This window comes from Rutilus rutilus (genome assembly GCF_951802725.1).
Source record: "Rutilus rutilus genome assembly, chromosome: 8".
Classification (NCBI taxonomy): Eukaryota; Metazoa; Chordata; class Actinopteri; order Cypriniformes; family Leuciscidae; genus Rutilus; species Rutilus rutilus.
The window spans coordinates 34,309,416-34,323,212 of record NC_140222.1 but is presented as its reverse complement, the minus strand read 5'-3'; the positions used below and the strand labels follow the sequence as shown (position 1 = coordinate 34,323,212).

At 38.7% G+C, this 13,797-nt stretch overlaps 2 protein-coding genes across 7 annotated transcripts in view; one reads left to right on the top strand and one right to left on the bottom strand.

Moving 5' to 3' along the window:
- Positions 1 to 1,510: 1,510 nt before the first annotated feature.
- On the top strand, positions 1,511 to 5,320 carry LOC311295400 (uncharacterized protein). 4 transcript variants are annotated; one of them, XM_084416756.1, is made up of 7 exons: positions 1,511 to 1,741; positions 1,993 to 2,057; positions 2,144 to 2,237; positions 2,746 to 2,827; positions 4,325 to 4,454; positions 4,618 to 4,774; positions 4,873 to 5,320. In XM_084416756.1, the coding sequence occupies exons 1-5, from the start codon at positions 1,650 to 1,652 to the stop codon at positions 4,391 to 4,393; spliced, it is 402 nt and encodes a 133-aa protein (XP_084272882.1). In that variant the 5' UTR covers positions 1,511 to 1,649; the 3' UTR covers positions 4,394 to 4,454; positions 4,618 to 4,774; positions 4,873 to 5,320. The 4 variants fall into 4 exon arrangements, with proteins under 4 accessions (XP_084272882.1, XP_084272881.1, XP_084272883.1 ...); XM_084416755.1 differs by having other exon boundaries at positions 4,325 to 4,533; XM_084416757.1 differs by having other exon boundaries at positions 4,187 to 4,533.
- A 5,115-nt stretch (positions 5,321 to 10,435) lies between these two features.
- LOC311295321 (ICOS ligand-like) overlaps positions 10,436 to 13,797 on the bottom strand; it is a 136,479-nt gene continuing 133,117 nt past the window's right edge. For all 3 annotated transcript variants that reach the window (XM_084416639.1, XM_084416638.1, XM_084416640.1), the window contains exon 6: positions 10,436 to 13,092. In XM_084416639.1, the coding sequence (XP_084272765.1) occupies positions 12,851 to 13,092 (242 nt within the window). In that variant the 3' untranslated portion in view covers positions 10,436 to 12,850. The remainder of the gene's footprint in view (positions 13,093 to 13,797) is intronic.

Here is a 13,797-nt window from a genome sequence, read left to right as displayed (position 1 = left end):
ACAGCAATATACAATTCTCACGTGTGTTGCAGGGGACAGATAACTTCACGCCGTGCAGGTGGGCTTAGGGCTGCAGCAGACTCAAAGTCAACAGGCTGAGCGGAGCTCCTGCTAAGACAAACAGAATCAAGATTGCAGATAGGATGTGTAGTCTCACGTGTGTTGCAAGGGGGGGCAAACCTTCTCACCATACAGGTGGGTTGACCGGCAAGTAGCGAACTTAAGTCAACAGGCTGGACAGAGCTTCTTCTAAGACAGTCAGAATCACTACTTCAAAACAGAGAGGTTAGTTTGACTCACAGATGCTATTCCTTCTAGTCCTCAACAGATGGGGCCGATCGACATTATTACATTTAGTCATTTAGCAGACGCTTTTATCCAAAGCGACTTACAAATTAGGACTAAATTAAGCGAGTCATCATGAAGAGGCAAAAACAACAACGCAAGAAGTGCTCAGAATACAAAGTTCAGGCATTATTCAGAGTAGCATAAGCCTGATAAGTGATGTTTCGAAGTTTTTTTTTTTTTTTTTAATAAGGTTAAGTGCTCACGGAAGAGATGGGTTTTCAGCTGTTTTTTTAATGTTGCCAGTGATTCTGCATTCCGGATGAGGCCGGGGAGAGCGTTCCACCAGCATGGAGCTGTGAATGAGAATGTTCTGGAAAGTGATTTTCTGGCTCTCTGTGATGGAACCACGAGACGTCGCTCGTTGATCGATCGTAGGCGTCTGGTAGGGATGTAGACTCGTAGGAGTGAGTGAAAGTAGGAGGGAGCTGAGCCTGTGATAGATCTGTAAGCATGCGTCAATGCCTTGAATTTAAGCTCCAGTTTTGAATTTTGAATTTATTAAGCTCCAGTTACTGACAGTAGACCAGCATAGCACGTGGGGAGTGCACGGCAAAAGAGAATAAATCTTCCACACACGGCAATTTCACTCCAAACATGCAACGTGAGGGGGGAAACGTCAATTTAAGCACTGCAATCCACTTCAATAAGTGCAGATAAGGCCAGCACTCACCCAGGGGTCTCCGTGCCACAAGCAACGAGCTCCAATGTTGGGAAAAAGATGTTTCAGGGTTTTCCTCCACAGACATAGACGGATTCACATCACCGTTCCAACACGGGGGAAGAGGGTAAGAGATCGAACATGAATCAGTATAATTCACTCAGTGACGTTTAGATAGCACAATCAAAGCACTCCAATCCACCTCAAATTCAGTGTTGAAACATGCAGGTACGAGATACGATGGTCGATTACTTATCTCTCTCCCTTCCAGGCAAACGGTGTGTTTTCACAACTCTTCCACACTCCTCGAGTCCCCTCCAGCAGCACTTCCCTTTGCACACCACAATTCTTCTCTGCAACACTCAAATAGAACGACTTCTCACGGGAGAGAACCACACGACAGTCTCTCTTCGCTGGCTTTTTATATCCTTCTCAATGCCCACATGGCTTCGTCATGGCTCTAGATTAATTCCCCACACCTGGGCCGTTTCTCAATATGCGTTCTTGTCTGTACTTGTGTTCTTGTGGACTTGTGAAACGTCATCAGTCGCTGCCCAAGTACTGTCCCAATACACAAGTTCGCATTTTGGCAAGAACGGTTAAAAATCCCGGAAGTGTTCTTGACACGCCCATTTTACCGAGGATGCAGCGGTTGGTAACTTGTGTGAACTTAACGGCAGAAATATCCCAGCATTCATTTCGGCATTCGAGGAAGGAGATCGCCAAGTCAATACAGTAAGTCGTTTTTCTACAATTTCGTACGCTATTTCATCACTAAATTCACTTCTGAGAACATTTGATGCGAGAAATAAACTGTGTAGATTTCAAATATTGGCATTTTTACGAAAATTTATGGCGAATCGAAAATGTGCTCAAACGTTTTCGGAAGTGAGAATCTCTATAAGCGCCTGAGGGTGTTAAGTTAGCTTTAAGTTAGCTAGCGAGCCAACCGACCAGTCTGCTCACAGACTCGTTTTACCCTACAGCCAAGAGACCATTGCAGCAGACGCCAGCGGAGCAATAATGGCAGAGGAAAGCCAGACCCACAACTGTAAGAAAGTTTTACTTTTCGTACCGCTGTTATTATGTAGGCTAATTGCATTCTGAATATGTGATATCATTTTAATTGAAACCAAGGGACATCTGAGGAAACCGCAGCATTAATTACATGGCGAGCGGCCAACGAGGTTCTCTTCACTGGTCGGAGGAATTCCTCCAAAAATGGATGGGAGTGAGTAACAACATGCATAATCTGTTTGTTGTTGTTGTTTTTTTACTACAGACTGTTGTATAAAAAGAATTGTACGCTAGCCTAGGGGTAGTCGGTCGATTGGTGTGTTTGGTTGTGTCTGCCAGCCTGTCAGAAGAGTTTTATGCACCAAAATGAAAGAAAACAAATACTTTAAAGCTAAGAAAGCAAATATTAAATAAAATATCTAAGAAGTTGTGTAAGTTACATTTTAGTCTGTTGATGTGATTTAAAGTGGGTTGTAGTGTGGTATGAAACACTGCTAAATACTAACGTTAGTGACAAGCAAAATAAACAGTACAGGTGACATTTATGATTTGGTTATGATATGAATGCAGAAAGTTATATGGAGGCAGTATTGCACTTACGTGTATGATAGTACATGGATGCAGGGAGTAGAGGAGTGACAGTAATACAAATAATAATTATTGTTAGTAGTAATATTAGTAATTGTGTTTAAGTTGTCCTCTCTTCTTTTTGCTTTTTTCAGAGCATTTGTGATCAAGTCTGACCTGGCTATCACAGCCAAACAAGCCATGAAAAAATGGAATAACCTAAAGGAAAAATACAAGGTAACCTACCATTTAATCTCTTTTTCAGTAATGTAGTGGGACTAATTTAAGCTAAATTTACCAAGTTAATATGCAATTATTTGTACAAGTGGAGTACAAGTATTATAGGGCAAGGACATACGTTATCAAAACACTTTTAGGAAATTGTAAACTAAACAACATATCCAAACTTGATTTTTTTTCTGTGTGGAAAATTAATATTATATGTTTGGCATCAGTATTTTAACTTCCATCATTATTGCAAGATATCTTAAAATAACTGTTAGCTTAAAATAACTTGACATGAAGGAAATTTATACAGGATAGCATTGCGACAAACATTTGTGAAGCCATTCAAAACTGTGGAAACTTTTTGGGACTACAAATATGTTCAATAACCGTTTTCACCGTTTTCATTTACACATTATTTTTTTAGGAACTTAGGGATCCTCCAACAGGGAAAGGGGTGGAGGCAGGTGGGGTGACTGCTGCTACCTGGCAGTGGTACAGTCAGATGGATGCTGCACTCCAGGGGCAGCACTCAATAAGTCCGCCCCTGGTAGTGTCAGCAAATCTGACTGCCACTACAGGTGGTGTTGTCACCTCTCCATCCTCTGCCCCTCCCAAAGAACGGGCTAAACCGCCACCAAGAAAGAGGGCCAGGGTCAGTGAGGCACTCCTGGATTTCATGAAGGAGCAGGCAGAGAGGGAAGAGGAGAGAGAGCAGGAGGAAGTGGCGAGGGTAGAGGCGAGGGAAAGAGCAGCCTCTGACAGGGCAGAGAGATACTTGACTCTCTTTGAGAGACTTGTAAATAAATTGTAAATAGCCAGTATTATTTGTTATGTTCTTGGTTTATGATTGTTATATGGGATTTTTTTCTATAAATATTTTTTAAATTGAGTTTTAGTCTGTAGTACATCAAGTAGTAATATGCAGGAAAGACAAATAAAAAAAGAGAAGCAAATCTTACAACTGCAGTCAGAGTCATGCCTTCTTTTTGAAATTATTTGTAGACAGCCATCAAATTTGGCATGTTTCTTTTCAACTAAAATATTTGGTGATTAATAGGTATTTTTTCTGTTGTCATTGACATTCTGCTAGGTGTGCTTAAAAAACAGTCAATGACCATATACACAGTATTTTTTAATTATTCATCAACTAAACAATTTTACAGTCTAACTAATATAATGATACAAATAAATATATTAAAATCTGCAAGGTAACATTTACATTTCATTTTCATTTATTCACTATTTAATTGACAGGGACAGTGCACACTTAAAATAATTTAAACAGAGTTATCTAGCAGCTAATTTGCATCTATTGTCCCTGGGCATTCACTCAGGTTTATCCCCTCAATCATAATCATGCTCCCTCAGACACGCAGGCAGCTCTCCAGGGGCAGACACCTGTGCAGCAAGTCTGGCACGGAGATTATTTCCTGAGAACTCCCTATACTCATCAGGAACGTTCCCCTGATTTTCATCCTCATCGTAAAGTTCCTCCTCCTCCTCCAGGATATCATATGTCGAGAGACAGAGGTTGTGGAGGATGCAGCATGCTGCAATTACTTTAGGGGCAAATAGAGGCCGAATCTCCAAAGCCCTCAGGAAGATGTCTCGCCAGCGGGTTTTTAGCATTCCAAAGGTACGCTCAATGATGTTCCTGGCCTTGGCATGGTGCTTGTTGAAGCGTGCTTCAACTTGGCCTGATGATTAAAATACAGGTAATGTAAAAATATATGTGGTATTTCAAATGCAAAATAACAAATCCAATAAAAATTTTCTCTGTATATTCTTACCCGCTACAGGCTGGCGGTATGGCGTCATGAGGGTGAGAGGATGCTGCAGACATGGGTACCCCCCGTCTCCAAGAAGAAAGAAGCCAGCTGGTGGATATAGGGACTCCTTGTACATTGGAGATCTCCGGAGGACAAGGGCATCATGGACTGACCCGGTGTTGCCAATGTAAATATCCAGAAATTTCCCTTTGCCATCACACACACCCTGGAGAACCACTGAAGGGAAGAGCTTGCGGTTAAAGTAACACTTCTTTTGTGGTTCAGCAGGTGGAAGTATTCTGACGTGGCACCCATCTATTGCTCCAGCCGCACAGCGGAATGCCTCATGGCCAGCCAAGCGAGCAAAGCCTGCCCCGACCTCCTCCATCTCTTCTGGCTTGGGGAAATGAATCACCTTGTGAACAATGGCCATCATGTCATCCACTATACTGTGGACTATTCTGCCAACTGTGGCTCTCGGTATGGCGAAGATGTCTGCTGTCACTCTGTATGAGGTGCCACATGCAAGCCAGTAGAGACAGACAGCCACCTCGATTTCGTGGCTCCATCCATGTGGCTTTTGCCAAGGCAACATCTGGACCAGCAGGTTGATGGTTTCTCTGGAGAGCCTAAAGGCTGGTTTTAGGTCAGCTTCAGAGAAAAACACTCTGAGGATTGGCACGTAGTTATTTATTTGTACATACCTCTGAGAAGGCGCTTGATCCTGTGTTTGAAAAAGAAATACACACACACATATATATATATATATATATATATATATATATATATATATATATATATATATATAATTACTTACAATAAATTAACATTCTACAAATATTTTTTTAATTCTATCATTTTGGTATCATTTTGGTATCATTTTGGTATTGGAGCAAGGAGTGGGAAGCAAGGAAAGGCCAACACAATGGTAAGTAAAAAAAATAATTAAAAAAAGGCTGTTCCATTCCTTCTAGTCTGATTATATGTGTATTTCTTAAAATTATGTAGGCTACAGATTTACTAATAAACTTTGCTTGATTTATTGTACAATCTTTTCCTGAGTTGTTTTATCTGCAAATGTGAGTGTGAACCTTTTTTTGCTACAGGTCTAAGGTAGTGCAGAGCGTACTGTAATTTAAGATACTCAAACAAGCTATTGCTATTCTACCTAATCCCAATTTATTGGATAAGGAAACTATAAACTAGTCATTTTTCTTATTCATCCAGGGTTCTCCCCTAGGATTTTGTGAGGAGGTGATGGCACTAGGGGGCACAATCAACATGATCAAATGTAGCTTGACCGATGTAATCAGTTGTAATACTGAGTGATGGAAAATTTGCTTTATATTAACTAGGGGTTAAGGGTTTATAGGGGTTATATTAACTAGGGGGCAGTATCCCTGTTGAGAACCCTGTTGTATACCTTAACATTTCAATCTACTTGATCACATTGTTTGGCACTATTATTTAAGTGCTGATTTAAGTCAACTTTATATGATAATGTACTTACATAATCAGAGACAATCGCTAAAATAGCACATTGCCGTTCCATCTTCCTCCTCCTCATCCTGGTTCTCGTCATTTGTAGACGCTTTCTCAGCTCAGCAGCTTCTCTTCTGCTTCTTGGTAAAGTATACCCATAGTGACTGCTAACATTGCCCGGTCCATCTTTGACCTAACAGTTACACCTGAAGTATTTGATCTTCTCCAAACAATAGATAGACTATACTTGATTGACAAACAATTGATATTACTATAACTGTTACTGTTATAATACTTACTATTGTATTGATCATATAACTATTAATAGCCTGCCCTTTACCGGCGTTTTTTTTTACCGGCTTTTTTTTTCCCGCCGTTGGATAGTGATGTATACAAAAAAACAACAGAAACAGAATGAAAGGAGACAGGCGTTGCTTTATTGTTATGAATACATTACATTGTAGTGTACAGTTGTAGAGTAATCCCTTGAACTGAGGGTAGGCTTGGGCGATAAAGCCTGGCTGTTATCGTCAATAATTCTCGTTATGTTTGGGTACTGCAGACGGCGTTTGTGTGGGGGTATTATTGCGCAATACCAGCAAGAACACATCGTCTCAAACTGTCAGCAGCGTTCTGTGTGCTCGTCACCTTGTGAGTTCATTCTTCCAAGAACAACTAGCAAGAGCGTTCTCCCCAAGAACACAAGTCCGTTCTTTGCATTCTTGGTTTTGAGAAACACCCCTGATGTCGATTTCCTCATCCCGGTTGGCAAGGCAACAGATACACATTTACACGGGGGGTGGTGTGTCCTTGTTATTGTACCGGAGGGGACACAATTGCGGCAAACTTTAGTTCCGCCCTCTCATTTGTCACACCGTGACATTTACATTTCCAAACATTCATTTTGACATAAATTATAATAATCCAGTAACATGTTGGTAGTAACGTTTGTCGTTTTGTGTGTGTGTGTGTGTGTGTGTGTGTGTGTGTGTGTGTGTGTGTGTGTGTGTGTGTGTGTGTGTGTGTGTGTGTGTGTGTGTGTGTGTGTGTGTGTGTGTGTGCAAAAGCAGAGTATTTGTATGTATTACCACATTGTTGTATTGTGTTTTTGTGTTATATGAACACAATGCTTATTGAAGCCTGTTCTGGTCAGTCTGGTTCTTACATAGATACGTTCAGTTTGTCTTTGTCTCCTTTAGTTTGCAGAAGTGGATCACCTGATGCCATTGTTTGATGATTTATCAGAATAGTGTTGCTGTTGCTCCAGGATACTGGAGTTATAAACATTGCCACAAGTAAGAAGAGTCCAGTCCTATTTCTCCACAGATTTCTGTACTGAGATTCACCAAGAGCCTCATTTGGCCCTCAAAGAGCCCCAGTTACTGTAAAGAGCCCAACACCATGTCTCTGGACATTATGATCATTTGCTCGGTTCACTCTGTTCCTCTTCTGATTGAGCAGTTATCGTTGTGCTTAAGAAATTACGTGTCGAAATTTTGCAATATTCAGCACACAAGACAGAAGTATCCTGGAGTGAGTGATGTACAGTAACACATGAATAAAGTTATAATGGGATTTGAGACAAAAAAATAATTAATTTGATGTGCTGTCAGGAATTATATATTTTTTTCTAAACGATGTGCAGTTTTAATCTTAAGAAATATAAAATGATCTTCCGTATTAGATCGTATTAGTGTTAGAGCTGTATCAGTTTTTATCTGTTTTATCTTTTGCACACTGTCATACAAATACATTGTTTTAATTGACGTGATATCAGGAATTAACGAACATGTTTGGTAAATGATGTGCAGTACTAACATGAAATTATACAAAATACATTTAATACTGTCAAACGCAGCGTGACAAAGAACACTTGTGGTAAAGATGGAAACTAATTTCCTTCAGATACAACAAAATCATGTTCCTTATTCAGTGTTTGAAGATCTTATTGTGTTAGGCTACTCAATAAAAACAATGCGATGCATTTGGCAAGAATATAATGGAACATAACAATGTCTTTTGCACCAGAGAAGAACCAATGAAAGATCTAACAATGAAGATAAAGAAGATAAAAAAGACAAAAAAAAATAATCAGAAAAAGCTTATAGCTGTTTGTCATTTATGGCACTGAGACTGAACAGAATGAGTCAGCTTGAGTTATTTTATTATTCAAGAGAAATATTATTAAACAAATAAGCACTGCGGATAATACAGCTGATGCAACACAAATATTAAAGGTCATTATATACACTGTCTGCTTCTCCTGTATCTTCTGCTTAGTTTTTAGTGGATGTGTTTCCTATTTGCTATAATTTTCCTATCATTTGCATACAGCAGCATTCAGACTGGAGGATCACTAGTTGGTCAAACACTTATTGTTTTTAGATTTAATAAAACATTTAAAATTAAAATAATATATTGATCAACCAGTTTTGCACACTATTGATCAGCTTAAAGTCTCCTGTTCAGAGTAAGGGTTTGTGAAGAAACAAGTGTATTTTCCTGCATCAGTTTGTTGAGCTTGTGTGAGAAGATATTTCTCTCAGAAACTCATCAGGGAAAGTTTCAGTTCTGTTCTTGTTCTCCGGGTCCAGACACTAAATAATTATCCTCGATTATACTATACACAATCATGTCATTATTGTTTCTCCAGTGTACATCAGTGTCTTGAAGTTTCAGATCATGTTCAGTGGAAGAACACGGCAGGAGAACAGAACCACCAATAACAGCCTCTACTGTTTCCTGCAGAGACACTGAAACAACACAAACTGTCCAAACACAAGACTGACATTACTTCATGTGGCCTGAATTTGACTATTAAATGAGTTATTCAGATGTTCACCTTTATTTATCAGCACTGCAAACACACAGATGAACGTCAAAGTTTGATTCCCACACAGACGGGATAAGATGTCCTTGTTGTTAAATGATCTCATGTTTTGTCAGTGATAATAGTGATCATTAGATTTAAATAGAAACATGATCTGAACTGTTTATAAGCTATTTTAACTATAGTGAGATCTGGCTCACTAGCTGGTGTTTAACAGGTTTTACTTGTGAGGACATGTTTTGAATAGTGAAGGACATTCTGGACGTCATAAACAGTAGCAGTCTTTACTTCACCTGTTTCACTTCAACATTTCTCTGAATGATGTCTTATATTCCCTCTGTCATTGAGTCTTAATAAAGAACAGCGCTGCTGGATCCTGATGAGAGAGCGCAAATACGACCATATCACCCTCATCCTCAAATCACTCCACTGGCTCCCTGTCTCACTCTGGATTGAGTACAAGGTCTCTCTCCTCACACACAGTGTCTTAAAACTCACCTTTTTAGAAGAGTTTTTGGATGATTTTTTTTATTTTGGTTGTTTCTAAATTGTAGCACTTTGGGTTTTTGCTTAAATATAAAGTGTTATTAAATAAAATGTATTATTATTATAATATATTATTATGTATTGACTTTAGTTTATCATCACTGTAACAGCAGGACAAGATTGCAGAACTTCCAGTGACATCCTGATCGTAACCCACAGAGAACAATAAACAAGAGAACTGAAAAGAACAGGTAAATACAGCCTGACCTTTTCATATTTGCCTTTCAAATGAGCTCAAAAGTAAGACTGTACAATAAGAGACTGTATTCTCTGATGGGAGGAGAGATTCAGAGATTCAGGATTGTCAGACTAGATGTGTGAGTGAGTGCGCAGGTACAGTGTGTCCCATATACACGTCATGTCTTGGTTTAGTTTATTATTACCAGTTACATCCTCATTCTGATCTACAGAGAAACTGACAGAGACATATTTATGCAAATGTAAAAAAAAAAAAAAAAAAAAGGTTTGATAAAATATTGAGACAGAACAGGCAAAAAAGGTGCACAATGATTTGCTTTATTGTATAAATGTTATTCAGGGTTGATATTATTGTCATATTTCACTGTTTACTTTGATCATGACAGGAACTCACAAACAGGTTTGTATTTCTCTTCTTTTTGACTTTTGTATTGTATGTATTTGCATTCATTTTGTAGTGTGTTTTGCAGTCTATTAAAATACTTTGATGCCTAATCATCATACTGTTTCTGAATAGGCATTCAGTTTGATAGTTCTTCAATAGTTTGCAGAGCTGTGACCTGATGCCAGTATCTGATGCGTTACATTTACTCATAAGGAGTGATGTTGATGTGGAAACTCTGAGCATCAGGATGTTTGTCATACACACACATGAGAAAAGCCCAATCCCATGTGTGTATTGTGATATTCTGGTGCTGAGATACAGCTGGACCCTTAGAGAACATTCAGAGCCTCACAGGTCCCTCAAAAATAGAAATATCCAAACAACTGACGAATGCATTATTTCATCAAAACAATTTATTGGGTCTTGATCATAATGAGATCATGCAAATACAATGAAACTATGCTCCTTGTTTCCTCGGTTTATACATGAGAATGTTAAACAATTCACAGTTGCTGCAAATAAAGCATTATTTTCAATATGAATGTTTACATAATTTAAAGCAGCCACATATTGACAGACTTTCTTGTCTTTTAACCAAAAAGTTTACTTTTAAATATCTCATTCTGTTATACAGTAATAATGCAGTCCATAAGGCAGGAATAAAACAGTATAAAACAGTGTCTTTTGCATCAGAAAACAGTAAAAACTAAATGTAACTTTCAAAGTGGAAAGACAAGGCAAAGTTATGTATAGCACACTTTATACACACTAGTAAAAGCACTTTACTTAAAAGTGATAATCATAAAGGGTACAAAATATAAATATAGTCATTAAGGCGAGAATACGTAACTTTTGGTCCTTTAGCAATTGCAGAATAAAACAACTTGTGGAGGGACATTAAGTTCTGGTGAATACAAGATTTGCGAGTCACTCCACTTCACTTTTCTGCACAGATTAATCTGATGGTTTGACGTGCAGCACTTTTGACTTCTTTATCATGATTAGGACTTTGTCCTTTTTTTTTTATGTGATTATTTAACATTTTTGTCAATTTCAACTTCTCATAATTCTGAATTATTGCATAATTGACATTTTATGTCAATTTCAACATTTTTAATCTCATATTTATGATCTACCAAAACATGATTGTTTTTTCTTACATGCAGGAAATGTTCCTACATTGTGATCCTATGGTTACAGGTGATCGTCTTATCAGTGCAAATGTCACTAATAACATTAAACTCCCTCACTCCTAAAAAATAATTAATAAATAATGAAAGACAGATATTTAAGAAAACGTGTTAAGATCAGATCAGTAACTTATATTCTGCTGTTGTTTAGACTGGGCAGTGTTACCAACATAAACACTGTTCTGTGAATCTTGTCTGTGTTTCCCAAAAGCATCATAAGCTTAAAGGGTTACTTCAGGATTTAGCATTAAGCTTTGTATTAGTAGAAAACCTGTAGTATTTTCGAATTACCATGCTTTCCACCCTCATATCCCCCTGAGACAAGAGATTTATGTATTTTTTGTCTGGAAAAAATCCTCAGATGACGCAAAAATCGTCATCGGAGGATTTTCTGGACAGATTCTAAAGACTACAGCCAGTAGATGGCATTGTTCCGCATGTTTTCAGCCCGCCCATAGAGGGAGGGATCTCACTCACAGAATGTACACACAGTCAGTCTTTCTTTGGAAGCTAAGCTAGTAAGCTGAGTAAGTAACCATCCTTTTCCCGGACTTGTCCGGCGGGCGAGATCGTTCAAAATGTCCGGGATTCAGCTTTTGCTTTCTGCGGTCGCTATTCATTGTTCACATGCACACCTTTCAATCTAACTGAATTCATTCTGATTGGTGAATTTGAATGTAGTGTTTACATGAACGCTAAACAAGTGATCGGTTGATGTGCGTTTTACCATTGCTAAGAAAAATTCCCGCTCCTCCGTGAGAGATGCGAGACCCGGCGCGTCTCAGTAATCACGCCACCGGCCTCGCGCTGTTCTCCCGCGGCCGTCAGCCTCGTCCTGCTCGCCACAGTAAACATGATGAATGGCGACTGTAGAACGCAAAAGCTGAATCCCGGACATTTTGGACGATCTCTAAATCCCTCGCAAACTCATCACGTAGGCTAGCTTTGTTGTTTACAACTGTGCACTCTTACCGGTAGGCGTGGCCTCCTAAGGCAGCGAAGCAAGTGCATTCTGGGAGTTGTTGTCTTTCATCCACATAAGCCAACAATACATTTTCTGGCTTTTCTCAGTCTAGAAAGCTCCAAATTCAAAAATTTCTTCACATTTCTTCTACTTAAATGACCTATTTTAAATACACATTCATCTTCCCAGAGGTGAAGTATCCCTTTAAGTAGATCGTAGAACCTTTACCATCATTGGTCTGGACAATAAACTTTTTTTTTGTGGCTTTAAACAACTTTCACTGTATGTAGTGCTAGCCTGACCTTCTTTCCTATATTTACAGATATGACACAAACGCGTACGGATGAATGAAAGGAAGAATGCTGTTTCCCAAAATCCATCCTAACATCTTTACAATAAAACTGTTATAGGCTTAATGTGATCAGCAGGAAATACAGTAACACACACTCACTCAATCTACATGATTATATTCTGTTCTCTGTTATTCAACCAAATCCTTTACACACTTTTATGATTTCATACTTTTTCTATCTAAAGTTGTGGCAGCAAAAAGGGAAGCACAACCTCCTCCACTGACTCTGTGTTTAGCGCTAAAGCTCATGCAGTTGCTGCTGTTACAGTTATACAGTTGTGTCACTTACCAAATGCTTTATCATTATTATCAGCTATTACTGATTCATGTGTTCAACCTCATGAGTGTCTGAACTCATGTCGTGTCTGTCTACTCCACGACTGCTTGAGTTCTTTCTTTTCCACCAAGCAACAATGAAACCTGTAACTATAACTGTAACTATAATTCCAGATGCAATGCCAACCCAGAGCCAAGGCGATGGTGTTTCCACACTGTCTGGTTCTGTTTCTCCTTGGTTTTCTTGATCAGTCGATATGGTCACTTTTTCTGCTGTTGATTCTGCAACAAATAAAGTATAACAGGAAACTTTACCTCACTGTGATAAAGATAACAGATCCAACTATAATTTATATACAGAAGCATTCAGACTAAAACATCACTAAGGAACTTCAAATAAGAGATCAACATCTTGCAGTATTTAGATTTTAAAGCAAACAACTTTAATTAAATTAAAAACTTCATGCCCTAATCTACTATTTCTACACACCGTTGATGATCAGCTGTACAGTGTGATGTTCATCCGAGTGTGTGATGAGGCAAGTGTATTCTCCAGCATCCGCAGAAATAAGTTTGTGGAGTTTGATGGAGAAGTTTCCCCTCAGATACTCCTCTGGAAAAGTTTCAGTTCTGTTTTTATACTCTAGATCCTGTTTCTCTAGTGAACGACTGCTGGGAATTATATCACACACAATCTCGCCATTGTGTCTCCAAAACACATGAATATCTTGAAGTTTATGATCATGTTCAGTGGAAGAACACGGCAGGAGAACAGAACCACCAATAACAGCCTCTACTGTTTCCTGCAGAGACACTGAAACAACACAAACTGTTATTGACCATGTGCACAGTTACTTCCTGGTTTTCATTAAGCCAGTTTGGGTATTCCAGTAAACTGTTAGTTATCATTCTGTTCTTCAACACAAAACCATCAATGGTTGATTTTTTAATGTTGAATTTATATTTTTAATGCAGTTATCACACTTT